Source organism: Rhamphochromis sp. 'chilingali', assembly GCF_963969265.1.
Source record: "Rhamphochromis sp. 'chilingali' genome assembly, chromosome: 6".
In the NCBI taxonomy this organism is placed as follows: domain Eukaryota; kingdom Metazoa; phylum Chordata; class Actinopteri; order Cichliformes; family Cichlidae; genus Rhamphochromis; species Rhamphochromis sp. 'chilingali'.
The window spans coordinates 12,749,037-12,765,841 of record NC_137933.1 but is presented as its reverse complement, the minus strand read 5'-3'; the positions used below and the strand labels follow the sequence as shown (position 1 = coordinate 12,765,841).

Genomic DNA, 16,805 nt, shown 5'->3' with positions numbered 1-16,805 from the left:
ACCTGTTCCATACAACGGAAGAAATCGAGTTGTGTAGTTCTGTAAACGCAGATTTGGGTAAGAAAACGAGCACCATATGGAAATGGTACAAAAGGCAGAAGAAAACCATTTTGTTTCTGTTAAATCTTCTTGTTTCCAGCTCTCTGTGTAAAACTGAGTGATAGGTTAAAGTTGTACCTTTTTGGACAGGTTGGGCAATGAGAAGAAAGTTGTGCTTGTTTAAAGATTTCATGGATTAATACACTTCTGATCATCTGGTTTAAGTTATACTAAATTAAAGGCAACAAGAATTGCTGGTAATCCATTTTTAAAGCCATCCATTGACTAACCTGACTAGATACCAGCTTTCTGGGGTGGAAAAAACACATTAAAATCACATTGCAATTAAGCTTCTTTATATTCATGGGTTACCCTAATGAAGGCTACAAGCTAATAAAGAGCAAGACAATAAAGCTGCCCTTTATACTGAAAGTGTTGCTGATGATTCATCCTCTTTAGACTTTCTGCTCTTTGCAGACCTTGGAAGTAAGTGAAGTTGTGCCTTTTCTGCCTTCACTAAGGTGTGAAGCTGATTTCTAACAACAAGTCCGCATCCAGGAGTCAGCTGGTACGTTTTAAGTGTTTACTGTCAGAAGCACTGTGATACAGAAAGAAAAAAACAACACGTTATATTTATGATGTCATTGACTTGCTTTTACAATATCAAACACTGAGTCTTTAAACTTCATGCACATCTCACCTAAACACAAAACATATCCCGAAAACTTTACTGAATATTTGCCCCAGGTATCTAGCAGTTAGCTCAAGGCTAACATTACATTGAAAATGGGCTAACACGCTGAAATTGCAGCCGTTTCTCAACTGTTACACAAAACTATTACTGGTAAGCTCAACACAACACATAGTTACTGCTTACTGGCATGTGCTCTTTCAGGCACAACAGAAAAAAGATGAACAAAAAGTGGAAAAGACAACAGTTTGGCTTAAAGGCCTTTAAATGTAGAGAAACTGCAGCAAGTCTGCTGGTACAAAAAACACGTGGTCAAATTCGCATGTGCCAGAAGACTACTCTGTCTCTAATTGTTGGGCCATGTGTTTTCACAGTGCTCCAAGAATTGTGAAGGCGGCATTAAACTGCGGGAGGTTCAGTGCTTTGACCTGAGGGACCAAAGACCCCTTCGACCTTTCCACTGCCGAGCCATGTCCTCCAGGCCCCAAACAACGATGCCCTGTAACCTTCAGCCATGTCTTGAATGGTACACCTCCTCCTGGGGTCAGGTCAGTAATATAAAACAAAGGGTTAGTGACTTTGTGATGAAAAGCAGTTCTGTATACACAGATAAAATTTCTCAATTCAATAAAATTGAAGGCAATGCAACATTAGATTTTATCATTGTAGTGGAAAAAAGAAAAAATCTGAAAGAGTCAGCTGGTAGACACACTGTGTTTGTCTATAATTGCCTGCACTCAAGAATATGACTTTGGCTGCAGGGTTAAAGACAAAGACTTTGTTCTTTTAAGTGGTTTACCTGATAATCTTTACGTAACAAAAATGGTCACAGTTAATGGCTTATCAATGTCGAAGAAGCCTCCACAATTAAATTTTTATCAAATCAATTTTAAAAAATTAGCTTCTTGGAAAGTTTAGAGGGAAAAAAGGGCATTAAATGTCATCTGTAGTAACTCCTTGTTGAATTTAAATTTCTTCTTGCGTCTAAGCTTTGCAGTCATCTCAGTCAAGGCTGTAAGGCTTTACACTTCAAAGTATAAGAGCAGAGCTTCTATTACTTGTACAATATGGCCATGCTCCTCAATATAGTTGACAGATAATAGAGGTGCGTCCACATGGCTGTCATGATTTGGTGTAGGTGTGTTGTGCCAGTAACACAGCCGTGATGTTTTATTTTCTTTTAACAATGCTATGAAAGGCTGTGGTTACACATCTAGATGCTGAAAACCAAAGAGCCTTATAGGTGTCAGGCTGTGGCGTATTTATGGAATCTATTTTCAATTTTTACTTAAGCCATCAAATTATTTTTGTTGTACTCGGTGTTTTTGATGGGGGGGATTACTGTTCTTTTTTAAAATTCGGTGCTGTGTTTTGTGGATTTTTCAACATCCCCTTGGATTTGTTTAATGTCTGAAATCCACAGAATCAATCAGTCAACCTAAACACTGAGATTTACAGCCTCCATGTGTTTGCTGTTGTGCTCTGGGTTGTTCAGTGCTCTGAGGTGTGCGGAGGAGGTCAGCAGCAGCGTATCGTCACCTGTCCAGAGGAGGATCAATGCGACAGAGACCACGAGCCCAGCACCATCCAGTCATGTAATAGCCATCCTTGTGCTCAGTGGCTTACCGGATCATGGGGACAGGTACTACGAAGGCATTGTTGATTGCATTTAAAAACCAAAATCACGAGAACATCCCTGTCGTTGATGAAGCATTATTGCTTGAGGTACGAAAGGATCATGATTACCTTGCATAGAAGGCTACAAAATAATTTGATGTCCATCCTGCTATCATGGATATTTCATACTTCATTTCATACAGCGTTTTTTTGTTTTTTTTCCTGAAGTAGAAATCCTTAAACAAAAATTGCAATCCTATAAAAGAGTTCATTGCAGACTATTCACGGTGTATTGCCAATGTAACCTGGTCACACGACCAGAATCTTTCAGGGGATTTCATGAGACACCCACATGAGCACAAGTGTTTGAGTAGAGTTTAGGGAGAATCAGTAAGGTCAGAATCAGTCAATCGGGGCCAATCAGGAGCGCTGAGGCAGTGTAGCCTCTCAGATTCACCTTTTAGATTGAGAATGTCAAAAATATACTATCCTCCTAACTGACAGCTGAAGCAGTTCTGCACGTCTTGTAATAGTCTAACTGGTGTCAGTTGAAATGTGGCCCTTAATTGTCAATCATAAACTCGGAGAAGAGTTTGGGGAACACTGATATTATTGTACAAGATAAACGTTGTTTTACTTGCCTTTAAAACACGTTAAAATTGTTTCCCTCTCTTCTTGCAGTGTTCAACTTCTTGCGGAGTTGGAGTGCAGCATCGACTTATTAAATGTGTTGACACCAGGGCTGAGACAGATGGAGAAGTTGATCAAGCTCAATGTCACCACGAGCCACCGCCTGAGAGCACCCGAAAGTGTAACACGCAAGAGTGTGAGAGCGTACAGCCTGGTGAGTACGTTCGAAAGGAAAAAATATGGTTATTTGGTTAAATATTTCCCCAATTCCACAAAAGTTGGGACGCTGTAAAAAATGTAAATAAAAGCCGAATCTTATATGTTGTCCACAGTACAACATATAAAACAGTCAGTGTTTAAATTAAGAAGATGTGCCATTTTAAGCATCTCCCCTCAGTCGGTAAACATCTGGGAGCTGTGGAGACCAGCTGCTGGAGTTTTGGAGATGAATGTTGGTCCACTCTTGTTTGATAGAGGATTCTTGCTGCTAAACAGTCCCGTGTCTTCTTTGTCGTATTATTTGTATCATGATGCTCCGAATCTGGAGTCTTCTGCTGCCAAGCCGTGCCACGATAGCTGCAGCAGGCACTTTTGTTTAGCTTTGTCAAGCTTAAACGCACACAGCCTTCCCTGGAAAAAGACATTATGGAGGATATTTTCCTCTAAAGCCGTTATATACCTTTTAGCACTGATGGCCCTTTTGTAAACTGCAAATGTCATAGGGACTGTTGCCTGAGAACAAGCCAGATGGTCTCTTTCCATCCATGTTTTCAGAATTTAAAAAAGTGTAAAAACATAAAAATAACTAATGACAGAATGGTTTTCTAGAGAAGACGACAGCATTTCTGGATTGTGTTCACCTTTGGCTGCTTGTCTGCACAATAAAGGTTTAACCTGCATTTATGGATGCCACAGTGAACCCTGTTGGGATATATTACTGCCAAATTCAAAATGAGCTGAAATTATGTATGAAATAGTAAAATGTCTCACTTTAACCATGTTTTCGATTGTGATTAAAATTTGCTCTCAGGAGGTTTCCAAATCATCCATTTGTTGCCATTTACATTTTACACGGTGCCCCAACTATTTTGGAATTAAGTGTTGCATAATGTGTGTTTATGTTTATTATAATGATTATCCAGCTAATCCTCTATTTATGTAACACACTAACAGAATTATTGTGATAATCAATGATTACAAAGAGCACTTAAAGACTGTTGCGCGCCTGTTGCAGACGGTTCAATTAAAAAGATTAAATTAAAAAGATTGTGAGGATTAACAGATTTATATTTTGCTGCTGCCAGCAAGTGTAGTTGTTCTCACTAAGACAGGATTTTTTTTTTAAACCTTCCCTAAATATTATATGTCAGTGTTAATTCAATTTTAAGCCTGTTTGAGCTGATTAATGCCCTGTCAGGGTGCTGGAGTACAGAGCAGGAACATCAAATCTCAGCTCCTTTTTTTTATTAGCATAGTACTGGTTTATTGAGTAGTGCACGTGATTACAGCATATCAAACTAAAACCAGTGACTCATTGTGTGCTAGCTAACATGAAGTGGAGAAAACCTAATGATACTACACTTTAAATGTTGACTTATGATATTTTTTTAAATATGACATTAAAGGATGTTATTGTAAACAATGATTAGGATCACTAAGGAAACATAAAAGCAACAAAGCTTCAGTCATGACCTTTTTAAACAGATGATATTGAAGGAAATACTGAAGATGATGAACAAAAGAAATATTAACTAAGAATGATCAAAACACACTGCCAATGTCCTGCAGCCATTAAATATCTTTGTGTGATCGGCTCCAGTCCCGAGCTAATCTGATATTTTAAATAAGTAGAGGAAACTGATTAAGAAGCAGATGTGGGTTGTTTTTTGGTGTGTTTCCTTTTGTGTTTGATAGCAAATAATTGGTTCTAAACATGTTAAATTACTCAAAATGTCATATTATGATTTTTTTTAAAAGCGCTCCAAAGCAACGATTCTCTTGTTCCAGCTGAACCAATCAGCTTTTTTACAGTAGTTGCACGCCAAATGGCAAAATGTAGGTCTGCGTCATGTATTGTGACAGAACAAACTCATATGCAACACGTGATCAGACAGAAATAATGTGTAATTTACATGAAATTCAAATCTAGCATCCACCACTGCTTCTTCTTCTGGGTGTGAGGGTACTGGTTAAAATGGCAATTACGTGGAGCTTCAGCATGAGTTAAGATTGTAATTCCGACATAATCTCCAGTGACATTAAGGCGGAACAAAATGCATAAGGGGTTAAAAGAAAACAAACCCAGTGATGTGGGTGACTTAGTTTTATGTGATGTCTGTTTCTCGCAGTTGAGCCTTGCGTGGCTAGATAGCTGGCTCAATTTCCCACCTGTATTGTGCCATCAAAATAGTGATGAAAATAATAATAAAATTCAATTACAATTGTTATTTATAGTACAAAATAAGATAAGATAAGATAAGATAAGATAACCTTTATTAGTCCCACACGTGGGAAATTTGTTTTGTCACAGCAGGAAGTGGACAGTGCAAAAGTTATGAGGCAAAAACTAGAATACAACAAGAATAAATACAGTACACAGCTGTACAGAATAGAATAAAATAAAATACTATACACAGTAGAATAAAATAAAATAAATATACAATAAGATAAAAATAGAATACAAATACAAATACTATATACAACTGAGTAAAAATACAACGATGACAGAAAGGATTATTGCACTTAGTATTATTGCATATGTATGGATGTGTGTGCTTGATCAGTTAAAGTCTTTATTATGGAGTCTGACAGCAGTGGGGAGGAAAGACCTGCGAAATCTCTCCGTCCCACACCGTGGGTGCCGCAGTCTCCCACTGAAGGAGCTGCTCAGTGCTGTCACAGTCTGCTGCATGGGGTGGGAGATGTTGTCCATCAGGGATGACAGCTTAGCCGCCGTTCTCCTGTCACTCACCACCTCCACTGGGTCCAGAGGGCATCCTAGAACAGAGCTGGCCCTTCGGATCACCCTGTTCAGTCTCTTCCTGTCCCCAGCAGAGATGCTGCCGCCCCAGCAGACCACACCATAAAAGATAGCAGAAGCCACAACAGAGTCATAGAAGGTCTTCAGGAGTGGGCCCTCCACTCCAAACGACCTGAGTCTCCGCAGCAGGTACAGCCTGCTCTGCCCTTTCCTGTAGAGGGCGTCTGAGTTATGAGTCCAGTCCAGTTTATTGTTCAGATGAACACCAAGGTACCTGTAGCTGTCCACAGCCTCAATGTCCATACCTTGGATGTTCAGTGGTTGCAGTGGAGAATGCTTGTGCCTGCGGAAGTCTACCACCAGTTCCTTGGTTTTACTGGAGTTGATCTGGAGGTAGTTCAGCTGGCACCAGTCCACAAAGTCTTGGGTCAGACCTCTGTACTCCTTGTCGTCCCCATCAGTGATGAGGCCGACTATTGCAGAGTCATCAGAGAACTTCTGCAGGAAGCACTGGGTGGAATTGTGGGAGAAGTCTGCAGTGTAGATGGTGAAGAGGAACGGAGCCAGAACCGTTCCCTGTGGGGCCCCCGTACTGCAGACGACCCTGTCCGACACACAGCCCTGAGTCCTCACATACTGTGGTCAGTCACCTCACCTCACTCCTCACTGGAGTGGACCATCACCTCACTACCTGGATCCTGGACTACCTCAAGTCCAGGATCCAGGTAGTGAGGTGATGGTCCACTCCAGAGTTCACCAGCTTGTCCTTTAGAACCAAGGGAAGAATGGTGTTGAAGGCACTGGAGAAATCAAAGAACATGATTCTCACAGTGCTTCCAGCGGTCTCCAGGTGAGCGAGGGAACGATGTAGGAGGTGAATGACGGCATCATCCGCTCCAATGCCAGGCTGGTAGGCAAACTGAAGTGGGTCCAGTGATGAGCTTATTAGGCGCCGAAGCTGAGCCAGGACCAACCGCTCCAGGGTCTTCATCAGGTGGGATGTCAGAGCCACCGGCCTGTAGCTGTTGAGGTCCTTGGGGCGTGAAGTCTTTGGCACTGGTACAACACAGGAGGTTTTCCAGAGCTGTGGGACTCTTCCCAACCTCAGGCTCAGGTTGAAGAGGTGCTCCATCACCCCACACAGTTGGTCCGCGCAGGACCTGACGACCCTCGAGCTGATGCCATCTGGACCCGCTGCCTTCTTGCCATTAATCCTCCTCAGTTCCCTCCTAACCTGGGTGGTTGAGAGAGACAGGCTGGAGCCTTGTGTTGAGTGTGTATTGGATGCTGTTGTTGGGGGTGGGGGGGAAGTGAGCAGGGTGAATAGAGGAGGTGTGAAGTGTCTGAGGTGGAACAGCAGCAGTGGGGGTGGGTGAGTCTGCAGCCGATGTTGCAGACTGCCTCATGGCTGAGTCAAATCTGTTGAAGAAATGATTCAGTTCATTTGCCCATCTCACATCCCTCCCAGGCAGAGAGTTCTGCTGTTTGTGGCCCGAGATGGTTCTGAGGCCTCTCCAGACTTCACCAACGTTGTTTTGTTGAAGCTGGTTCTCCATCTTCTGCCTGTAGCTCTCCTTCCCATTCCTTATCAGTCCCCTCAGCTCTCTCTGCACCCTTTTCAACTCCTCTTTGTCTCTGGATTTGAAGGCCCTCCTCTTCTGCTTGAGGACGGTTTTAATTTCTGGGGTAATCCAAGGTTTGTTGTTGGAGAAACACCGTACAGTCCTGGTAGGTACAGTGTTATCCACACAGAAGTTTATATAGTCAGTAATGCATGTAGTAAGGCTGTCGATGTCCTCACCGTGGTCATCACAAATCACCTCCCACACAGTCGACTCAAAACAATCCTTAAGAGCCTCCTCGCTCTCCTCTGACCATCTCTGTACTGTGCGGGTGGCTGGTGGCTCCCTGCGCACTAAGGGCTCATACACAGGGACAAGGTGCACCAGGTTGTGATCAGATCTGCCCAGGGGAGGGAGAGGTGATGAACTGTATGCCTCTTCTGCATTGGCATACAGTAAGTCCAGTGTTTTATTGACTCTGGTTGGGCAGGTCACATACTGGGTGAAGGTGGGCAGTGTGGAGTCCAGTGAGGCATGATTGAAGTCCCCTGATATTATGAGAAGGGCTCTCGGTGATTGTGTTTGCAGTCTGCTGACCACAGAGTGGAGAGAGTCACAGGCTGCATCCACGTTGGCCGAGGGGGGGACATACGCTGTTATCGCGATAACATGCGAGAACTCCCGGGGCAGGTAGTACGGATGCATGCTAACGGCTAACAGCTCAATGTCTCTGCTGCAGAGTTGCTCTTTTACAGTGATGTGCCCAGGGTTACACCATCTGTCGTTCACAAAAACTGCCAGTCCCCCTCCTTTCCTCTTACCGCTGTCTCTGGTCCTGTCCGCTCGCAGCAGCTGGAATCCCGGTAGTGTCACGCTTGTGTCCGGAGTTAGCGATGTTAGCCACGACTCCGTTAGCATCATGATGCTACATTCGATATACAAGGTGATATCGAAGCAAATCTACAAAAAACCGTTGCAACAGAGGATCTATCAGCGTTTCTTTAATGGTGCCACATCACAAAATAAGTGGAAAGACTGAGTACGTTAGCCTGAAAGGCCTTCTTTGTTAACCGGGCACGCACAAGATGAACTGAAACTTCCTTTTCAAACGAAGCCAAGAAGGAGATATTTACATTCAAAGCTTCCATTCAAAACTGGAGAATTGCTGGCTGTGCATCATCTTTTTTTTTTTTTTACTCATTCTTGTTGGATCAAAGTTTTCACTTTCGATCTTTTTTATTAAGTACATTCTGGCTCTACAATAGCCTCTCATTACTGTAGGTGATTGTAGACGAAGGTCACCTACACAGAGTGAGGTATAGCAGCCGTTTTATAACATAAGTGGTTCTCTCACTCCCAACTATTCAGTGTGTACCTGTGAGGTGAAGCATGCCCACTCACACCTGGTTATGCTATAACAGTAGCGCTGAAGGTGTTTAGTGTAGAACACGCTTTTATAAAAGGCACTAACCTCCAAAGACTGTCCATCACTACTACATCTCCTGTTTACATGCGTGTCTTCTGTCATTAAACAATCACCCGTTGCACGTTTACTTTCAGTTGTTTTGATCTGGGCCACAGCAGTTCTTTGGCATTTCTGCTGTATATATCAGAAATGAAATCACAGTGTTCTTCAGAGGGCAGCCTGTTGGAGTCTGAATGCCATCTTTGCTGACATTTTGAGAGCACAGAGGAGTAAAAGTGTAATGATAAATATTTGAGGCTTGTGTAACGTGGCAGCAAATATTTGGCCATGTTAGCTTTGTGTTTCACCCTCAGTTACAGTCAATAATGTGTTTGTGGATTTTCATTGGAATAAGGTAATCAGATGGTGGCAAAGGTTATTTTTTCCTCCCTGTTGTCAATAAAGCCTGTTTGAGCTGATTAATGCCCTGTCAGGGTGTTGGAGTACAGAGCAGGAACATCTCAGCTCCTAGCGCACATGATTGATTGATATACCTTTATTAGTCCCACAAGGGGAAATTTCATAAGGCTGCCGACCTATTGCACGCAATGGCGGCGCCATCTTACCCTCCGACCATACATACATTACACAAAACATCACATGGGGAAGACAGGTCAGAGAGGTACAACAATGGAAAATGCACCACACGAGGAAAGATAAGGAGAAAAAAATAACTCCCCCCAGACTGAGCTCCAGCAGGGAGATCAGTTTGAGAACAGAAAAAAACACCTCTGCACAAAGCACATGAAAAAACTCTTAATACACCAAAGAAACACATGACAAGCAACAGGGGTGGGTAAAGGATGCAGCATCGGAAGGGAATAAGCATCGAAGGCGTTTGGAAAGGTAGTGGGGATGAGTGTGTGCATATCAGTGTATATGTATGTGTGTACGTGTCCAGAGTTCAGCTGAGACAGTAAACAGTCTTCCAGCCAACCCAGGTGGCCTTGCATGGAATGGGAAGGAACAGACTAAACACAGTCGTTATCAGGGTGTAATTATAGCATATCAAACTAAAACCAGTGACTCATTGTGTGCTAGCTAACATGAAGTGGAGAAAACCTAATGATACTACACTTTAAATGTTGACTTATGATATTTTTTTAAATATGACATTAAAGGATGTTATTGTAAACAATTATTAGGATCACCAAGGAAACATAAAAGCAGCAAAGCTTCAGTCATGACCTTTTTAAACAGATGATATTGAAGGAAATACTGAAGATGATGAACAAAAAAAATATTCGGAGTGTGCAGTATAATAGATTTTAATGGATTTAAGTCTGACCTTGCACCACTGTTTTTGCATCTGTTCAAATGAGCCCATTTCTTGTGACATAAAGCAGTTCTCCTGTCTAATCACTTGAAGTATCACTCCACATCAGAGCTTAGAGACGGGTATTAATTCAGTGCCATTCAGTCGCTGCAGCAAAGCGAGAGTGATCACAAATATAAACTGGACATAGATCATAAACATTTCTTGCTAACAGGGGACCAGGCGTGACAGAAATGTAAAGCGATGGAGGAGACGCGTTTCAGTGATCTATATATTTTATCTCTTAAGATAAGATTTACGATCATTAAATTCCAGCCACAAATTCAAAGGTGTGGTGTGCGTTCGCGTGGTCAGTGATGGGGAAGCGCGGGAACCTTTTCAGATATGAATTAGACAACAAGCCATCTGAAATTTTACGAAATCTGGATTCATGTCAATTTATCACTGTGATATTTTAACAGACGGTCTAATCAAACCAAAAAATCAAACCCTTTTTTTTTTTTCATGATTGATTTCAGTTCATGATTTCCAAAAGCTTCTCTAATTAAAATCCGATGAGACGTGGAGTGGAAGATGAAGAAGAAAAAAAACCCTTTGACTTTCACTGTGAATGCGCTGTGCTGTGACATAAAAACGTGTAAAAACATGTGTGGAGCTGCGTGAAACCAAGATATATTTTGAGTCCTGTATGCCAGACAATTTACCGAGGCTGTGTGTCATTAATATCCTACTAGGAAGCAGTGGGTGCTTCTCACCAAGATGAGATGAAATTGATGCGAGGTCATCCTTCACATGGACATTACACGTGTTTTAGAAGCAGGGATGCATTCGTTGGGACAAAATCAGCGTGGCATTTTCTCCCTTTGGATTTGTTAATTATGCTCTTTTTAAGAGCTCAGTCTACCGTACACCCCCCCCCCCCCCCCCCCCCCCCCACACACACACACACACACACAACCTTAACCACAGCAGAGGCTCTGAAGTCCTGATCATGAACTCTGACTGCAGAATTAATATGGATGTTTTCCTTGGACGTCAATAATCAAATTTTACTTTTTTTTACTGTTTTTTTCTTTTATTGAATATGTCAGGTTTTTGTTACTGAACTCGCTATACATCTCAAGTCTAATTTTGGTGAGGTCAACCAGATTGTATGAGCTCATCAAGTACTGTCAGAAGTAGCTTAAAAAATCCTCGAGGATATGCCCTCACAAAACAGACGTATTGTGGTGGACCACTGGAGGGCTCCACTCACACCCAGTTCTCAGGAAGTGTTGTTGCTGTGTTTTGGAGGGAAAGTGTTCAGTTCTGTGGTGATGAGTAATAAACGAGCAGTGTTTATCGAGAGCTCTCGTGTCGTCTGTGTTTACCTCCACATTGGTGACCCCTGACTCGAACATGCTGCAGTCCGATGGTGGCGCCGACTCCGCTCTGGATGCATCAGCAGCCGCCAGCTCTCTGCCTCCGGCTGCAGCTACGTTTGCTGTGGCGCTCGAGCTGCCGGACTTTTGGCTTCACGATCCCCCGTCGTGGTTCGTGCATGTGGAGGCTCAGTTCGCCCTTCGTGGCATCTCGGCTGACGACATGAAATATCACCATGTGGTGGCTTCTCTCGACCCGCTAGCCACCCGTCGTGCATTGACTCTCCTCCGAGACCCACCCACCCGAGGGAAGTACGCCGCCCTTAAGGAGCTGCTTCTTCGGCGCTATGCCCTCACCGACGCAGAGCGAGCCGAGAAGCTCCTCTCCCTCTCAGGCCTGGGTGGCGGTACGGCTCTCGAACTGATGGAGCACATGCTATCCCTTCTCGGACCGGATGACTGGGGATTCCTCTTCGCCCACATCTTCCTCCGACAGCTGCCGGCGGCCGTGAGAGCCGGCCTCGCCAACTCTCCGCTTCTGGGCACGAAGGATTATTGCTCCCTGGCTGAGGACGCGGATCGTATTCTCCTGGCTACCCGCACTTTCCACGATCACGACCTAGTTCCAGCCTCGCCGGCGGCGCCTTCCACTTCCCCGCTGACCTGCCACGACGTACCCGATCCTTCGCTGACGGCAAAGATCGCGGCACAGCGACACCACGGACGGGACCTCTGTTTCTACCATCAGCGTTTTGGCGCCGGAGCGCGCCGCTGCCTGCAGCCTTGCGCTTTTTCGACCCTGGGACATGGACCCCGCCAACGCGCTGTAGCGGCCGCGACAAAGAAAAACTGCTCTTCATAGATGACTCGCGCTCTGGGAGACGTTTCCTGGTCGACTCTGGCTCCCAGAAGAGCCTCCTTCCCCCGTCCGGAGCCGACAGTTTAGCAGCAGGCTGCGGACCGCAGCTTATTGCGGCTAATGGCTCTCCCATCGCAACGTTCGGGGAAAGGTTCGTGACTGTTTGTTTTCATGGTCGGGATTTCCAATGGACCTTTGTTGTTGCCGCTAGCTCTGTACCTATTTTGGGCGCTGATTTTCTTTGTGCCCACGGACTGCTGGTCGATGTTGCTAACAGACGCTTAATCGATGCACTGTCTTTTTCTTCAATGCCCTGTTTCACTCGCGCCATCGAGCCCCTGAATCGGGCTAATTTAGTGACTTCAGGGAATGTTTTTCAGCGTTTGCTCTTGGAGTTCCCTTCACTGACTGTTCCTAATTTCTCGAACACGGCAACGAAGCACGGGGTTGAACATTATATTCCGACGGTCGGTCCCCCGGTGTTCGCACGCGCGCGCCGCCTCGACCCCGCGAAACTCTCCGTCGCTCGGGAAGAGTTTGCCGCAATGGAGCGCCTCGGCATAGTGCAGCGCTCGAATAGTGCCTGGGCTTCTCCGCTACACATGGTGCCCAAGTCAGACGGTCGGTGGCGGCCGTGTGGGGATTTTCGCCGTTTGAATAATGTCACGGAGAATGACCGTTACCCCATTCCCCACATCCAGGATTTTTCCGCCCACCTCGCCGGCACCTCGATTTTTTCTAAAATTGACTTGGTGCGGGGGTATCACCAGGTTCCCGTGCGCGCCGAAGACGTCCCCAAAACTGCCGTTATTACCCCTTTCGGCCTGTTTGAATTTTTGCGCATGCCGTTCGGCCTGAAAGGCGCCGCCCAGACTTTTCAGCGGTTGATGGACTCCGTTTTGCGCGGGCTGCCTTTCGTCTTCGTGTACCTTGACGATATATTGGTGCCCAGCTGCTCTGAGAGTCAGCATGCGTCCCATCTGCATCAGGTTTTCCAGCGCTTGGCGGCACACGGCCTGATCGTCAACCCCTCCAAGTGCCAGTTCGGCTTGCCGGTTCTGGATTTCTTGGGCCACCGCATTTCCGCTGACGGTGTGGTTCCGTTGCCAGACAAGGTCCGGGCCGTTTCGGCTTTTCCGTGTCCTGCGTCCGTTAAAGCGCTGCAGGAGTTCTTGGGGATGGTCAATTTCTACAACCGCTTTCTCCCCAGAGCTGCGCACCTGCTGCAGCCTCTCTATGCTGCCTTGAAGGGTAAAACAGCTAAGGACCCGATTGATTGGCTCCCTGAACGCATCCAGGCATTTTCTGGGGCCAAGACCGCGCTGGCAAACGCTGCCCTGCTGGCCCACCCGTTTCCGTCGGCGGAGATTGCGTTGACCTCCGACGCGTCGGACGTGGCAGTGGGCGCAGTGTTAGAACAGCGGGTCTCCGGTGTCTGGCAACCGCTCGCTTTTTTTAGTCGCATGCTTAGAGACAGTGAGCGCAAATATAGCATTTTTGACAGGGAGTTGCTGGCCCTACACCTCGCCACACGGCATTTTCGTTTTTTTCTCGAGGGTCGGAGCTTCACCGCGTACGTCGATCATAAACCTTTGACATTCGCGATGTCCAAGGTCTCTGATCCGTGGAGCAGGCGCCAGCAGCGCCAGTTGGCAGCCATTTCCGAGTTCACAACGGACATTCAGCACGTGGCTGGTAAGTCCAACTGCGTGGCTGACTGTCTATCCCGCGTGCTGGTTTCTCCTGTTTATGTTGGCATAGACTTTGAGGCTATGGCCGCTGACCAACAGGCCGACCCGGACGTCCTTGCCCTTCGGTCTGCGCAAACGGGCCTTGTACTGGAGGACAGACCCTTGTGGAACGGCGGGCCTAGCCTGCTTTGCGATGTTTCCACCAGTCGTCCACGCCCTGTAGTTCCCCTTTTGTGGCGTCGTCGCGTTTTCGACTCCGTACACGCCCTCTCTCATCCAGGCGTCCGGGCCTTGGTCAAGCTGGTCAGCTCTAGGTTCGTTTGGCCGGGCCTTCGTAAATCGGTGAAAGACTGGGCAGCCGCGTGCATCCCATGCCAACACGCTAAGATCCATAGGCACACACAGGCGCCCCTCGAATCCTTCCGCGTTCCAGGGAGGCATTTTGATCATGTGCATGTGGATCTGGTTGGTCCTCTGCCGCAGTCACAAGGTTTCACGCACCTTTTGACTGTAGTGGACCGCACAACCCGCTGGCCTGAGGCAGTGCCTCTGGCGTCCACTACAGCAGCAGCAGTGGCCAGGGCATTTTTGTCAACGTGGGTTTCGCGTTTCGGTCGCCCCGCCGACATTACCTCAGACAGGGGCCCCCAGTTCGTTTCCGAGCTTTGGTCTGCCATGGCTGACGGCCTGGGGGTCAAGGTCCACCGCACCACTGCGTACCACCCGCAGGCCAACGGGATGTGCGAACGTTTCCACCGGTCGCTTAAGGCCGCGTTCCGCGCTTCTCTCACAGATGGCAACTGGGTTGACCGCCTTCCATGGGTTTTACTGGGGTTGCGCTGCGCGGTTAAAGAAGACCTTGGGGTTTCCCCGGCTGAACTTGTCCTTGGTCAGCCCCTCCGGGTCCCCGGGGAATTCTTGCCTGAGAGCCCACCCCCGTGCTTCGCTCCCTCCGTGCTATCTCTCCGTCCCCCAAGAGACTCGTTTTCTCTTCCTGGCCCAGTGCACCATTGTGTGCCTGACACCTTTGTTCCGAGGTCGTTGGACTCTTCGCAGTTTGTTTTTGTCAGGCATGACGCTCATAGGCCTCAGCTGCGTCCACTGTATGACGGCCCCTTTCGGGTTATTCAACCGGGCCGGAAGCATTTCCTTTTGGATTTTGGGGGTCGGCAGGAGGCTGTTTCTATTGACAGACTTAAACCAGCACATGTGCTTCTGGATGACCAGGTGGTGCCGGCTCAGGCCCCCCGCCGTGGCCGCCCGCCTTCCACTGGACTGGACAACCCTGCTTCTTCCTCTGGGAGCGCCCCCCACCTGGCGGGGCCCGAGCTACCTTCAGTTTTTCCTAACCGCCCGTGCCAGCCTGGCCCTCAGGCTCGTTTCCCCTCCGCCAGCTCTCCACCTCCCCGGTTCAGCCGTTCTGGACGTTTAATTAAAGCAAGGGTTCTGGACTAGGGGATGACCCTACTGGGTGTTCGGGGGGGGCATGTGTGGTGGACCACTGGAGGGCTCCACTCACACCCAGTTCTCAGGAAGTGTTGTTGCTGTGTTTTGGAGGGAAAGTGTTCAGTTCTGTGGTGATGAGTAATAAACGAGCAGTGTTTATCGAGAGCTCTCGTGTCGTCTGTGTTTACCTCCACAGTATAGCATTAAAATGAACATTACCTGTAAGCAGAACATTAGAAACCTGTATGTGATGCATCAAAAACTTACACATGTACTTTTTTTTCCCATTTATTTATTTATTTAAGTTCCATATATGCCATCTATAGTGTACTTTTACGGGTAATCTGCTGGTTATTAAACAGCTTATTTACATTTTAATTTCAAACATTCTTCTGTCAGCCTCTCAGGGTTCACTGTGCTCTTGTTGATAAAAGTGGCAGCAGATTGATGATGTGCTAGAAATAGATATTTTTCTGTGAAATCTAGATCTAGCACGGAGTCAGTGACACAGTTTTGCCAATTTTTTAAGACACTTCTCTCATCTTGACTTTATTTATTTATTTATTGTCATGTTGTCATAAGTGAATTGCATTTGTGCTTTGCACGATCACAACTTCAAAGCAACCCAAGATATAAGGCCTACTTCAAGGTATGAGTGTAGCCTGAAGTAGGATCATAATTTACACTTAAACCTGGAGATTTTTCTTTCATTTACTTTTTGTAAGCATAAACATTAATTGCCGCTTTGTTTTCATTAAGTATTGACAGCCTGCAGGTTATATTTCTTGTGGTTTTGTTTGTCTGTTTAAATGGCACACCACTTCTTTCAGAGAGATTAGCTATTATTGTTACTCCCCTCGAGTCTTATTAAAGCTCAACTTGTTCTTTGCGTTTAACCTGACATTTATTTTGGACAGGAGGATTCTGCGACATGCCTTAACATGTAATGATGTCCACCACAGCCGATAGAATGCCATCAGAACTAAAAGAAATACAAACTTAAATGAATATTCTTAATAAAGTCCTTAAGTGTTATAGCTGATGAGACATTCCAATAAAATGATCAATAAAGTACACATTACACCTCAAACTGCGGTAATTGCACTGGAATATCACGCAACACTCGCGTATTTACATACAACGATAATAAACAAAATAAAACATTTATCTCATTGGCCTCACTCAAAG

General features: G+C 45.9%; 1 protein-coding gene across 2 annotated transcripts in view; it reads left to right on the top strand.

Annotated features, from left to right (window-relative positions):
- The window catches only part of adamts7 (a disintegrin-like and metallopeptidase (reprolysin type) with thrombospondin type 1 motif, 7), a 99,727-nt gene that overhangs the window by 72,255 nt on the left and 10,667 nt on the right, over positions 1-16,805 (top strand). For both annotated transcript variants that reach the window (XM_080885438.1, XM_080885437.1), the window contains exons 21-23: positions 1,105-1,278; positions 2,226-2,372; positions 3,029-3,191. In XM_080885438.1, the coding sequence (XP_080741564.1) occupies positions 1,105-1,278; positions 2,226-2,372; positions 3,029-3,191 (484 nt within the window). The remainder of the gene's footprint in view (positions 1-1,104; positions 1,279-2,225; positions 2,373-3,028; positions 3,192-16,805) is intronic.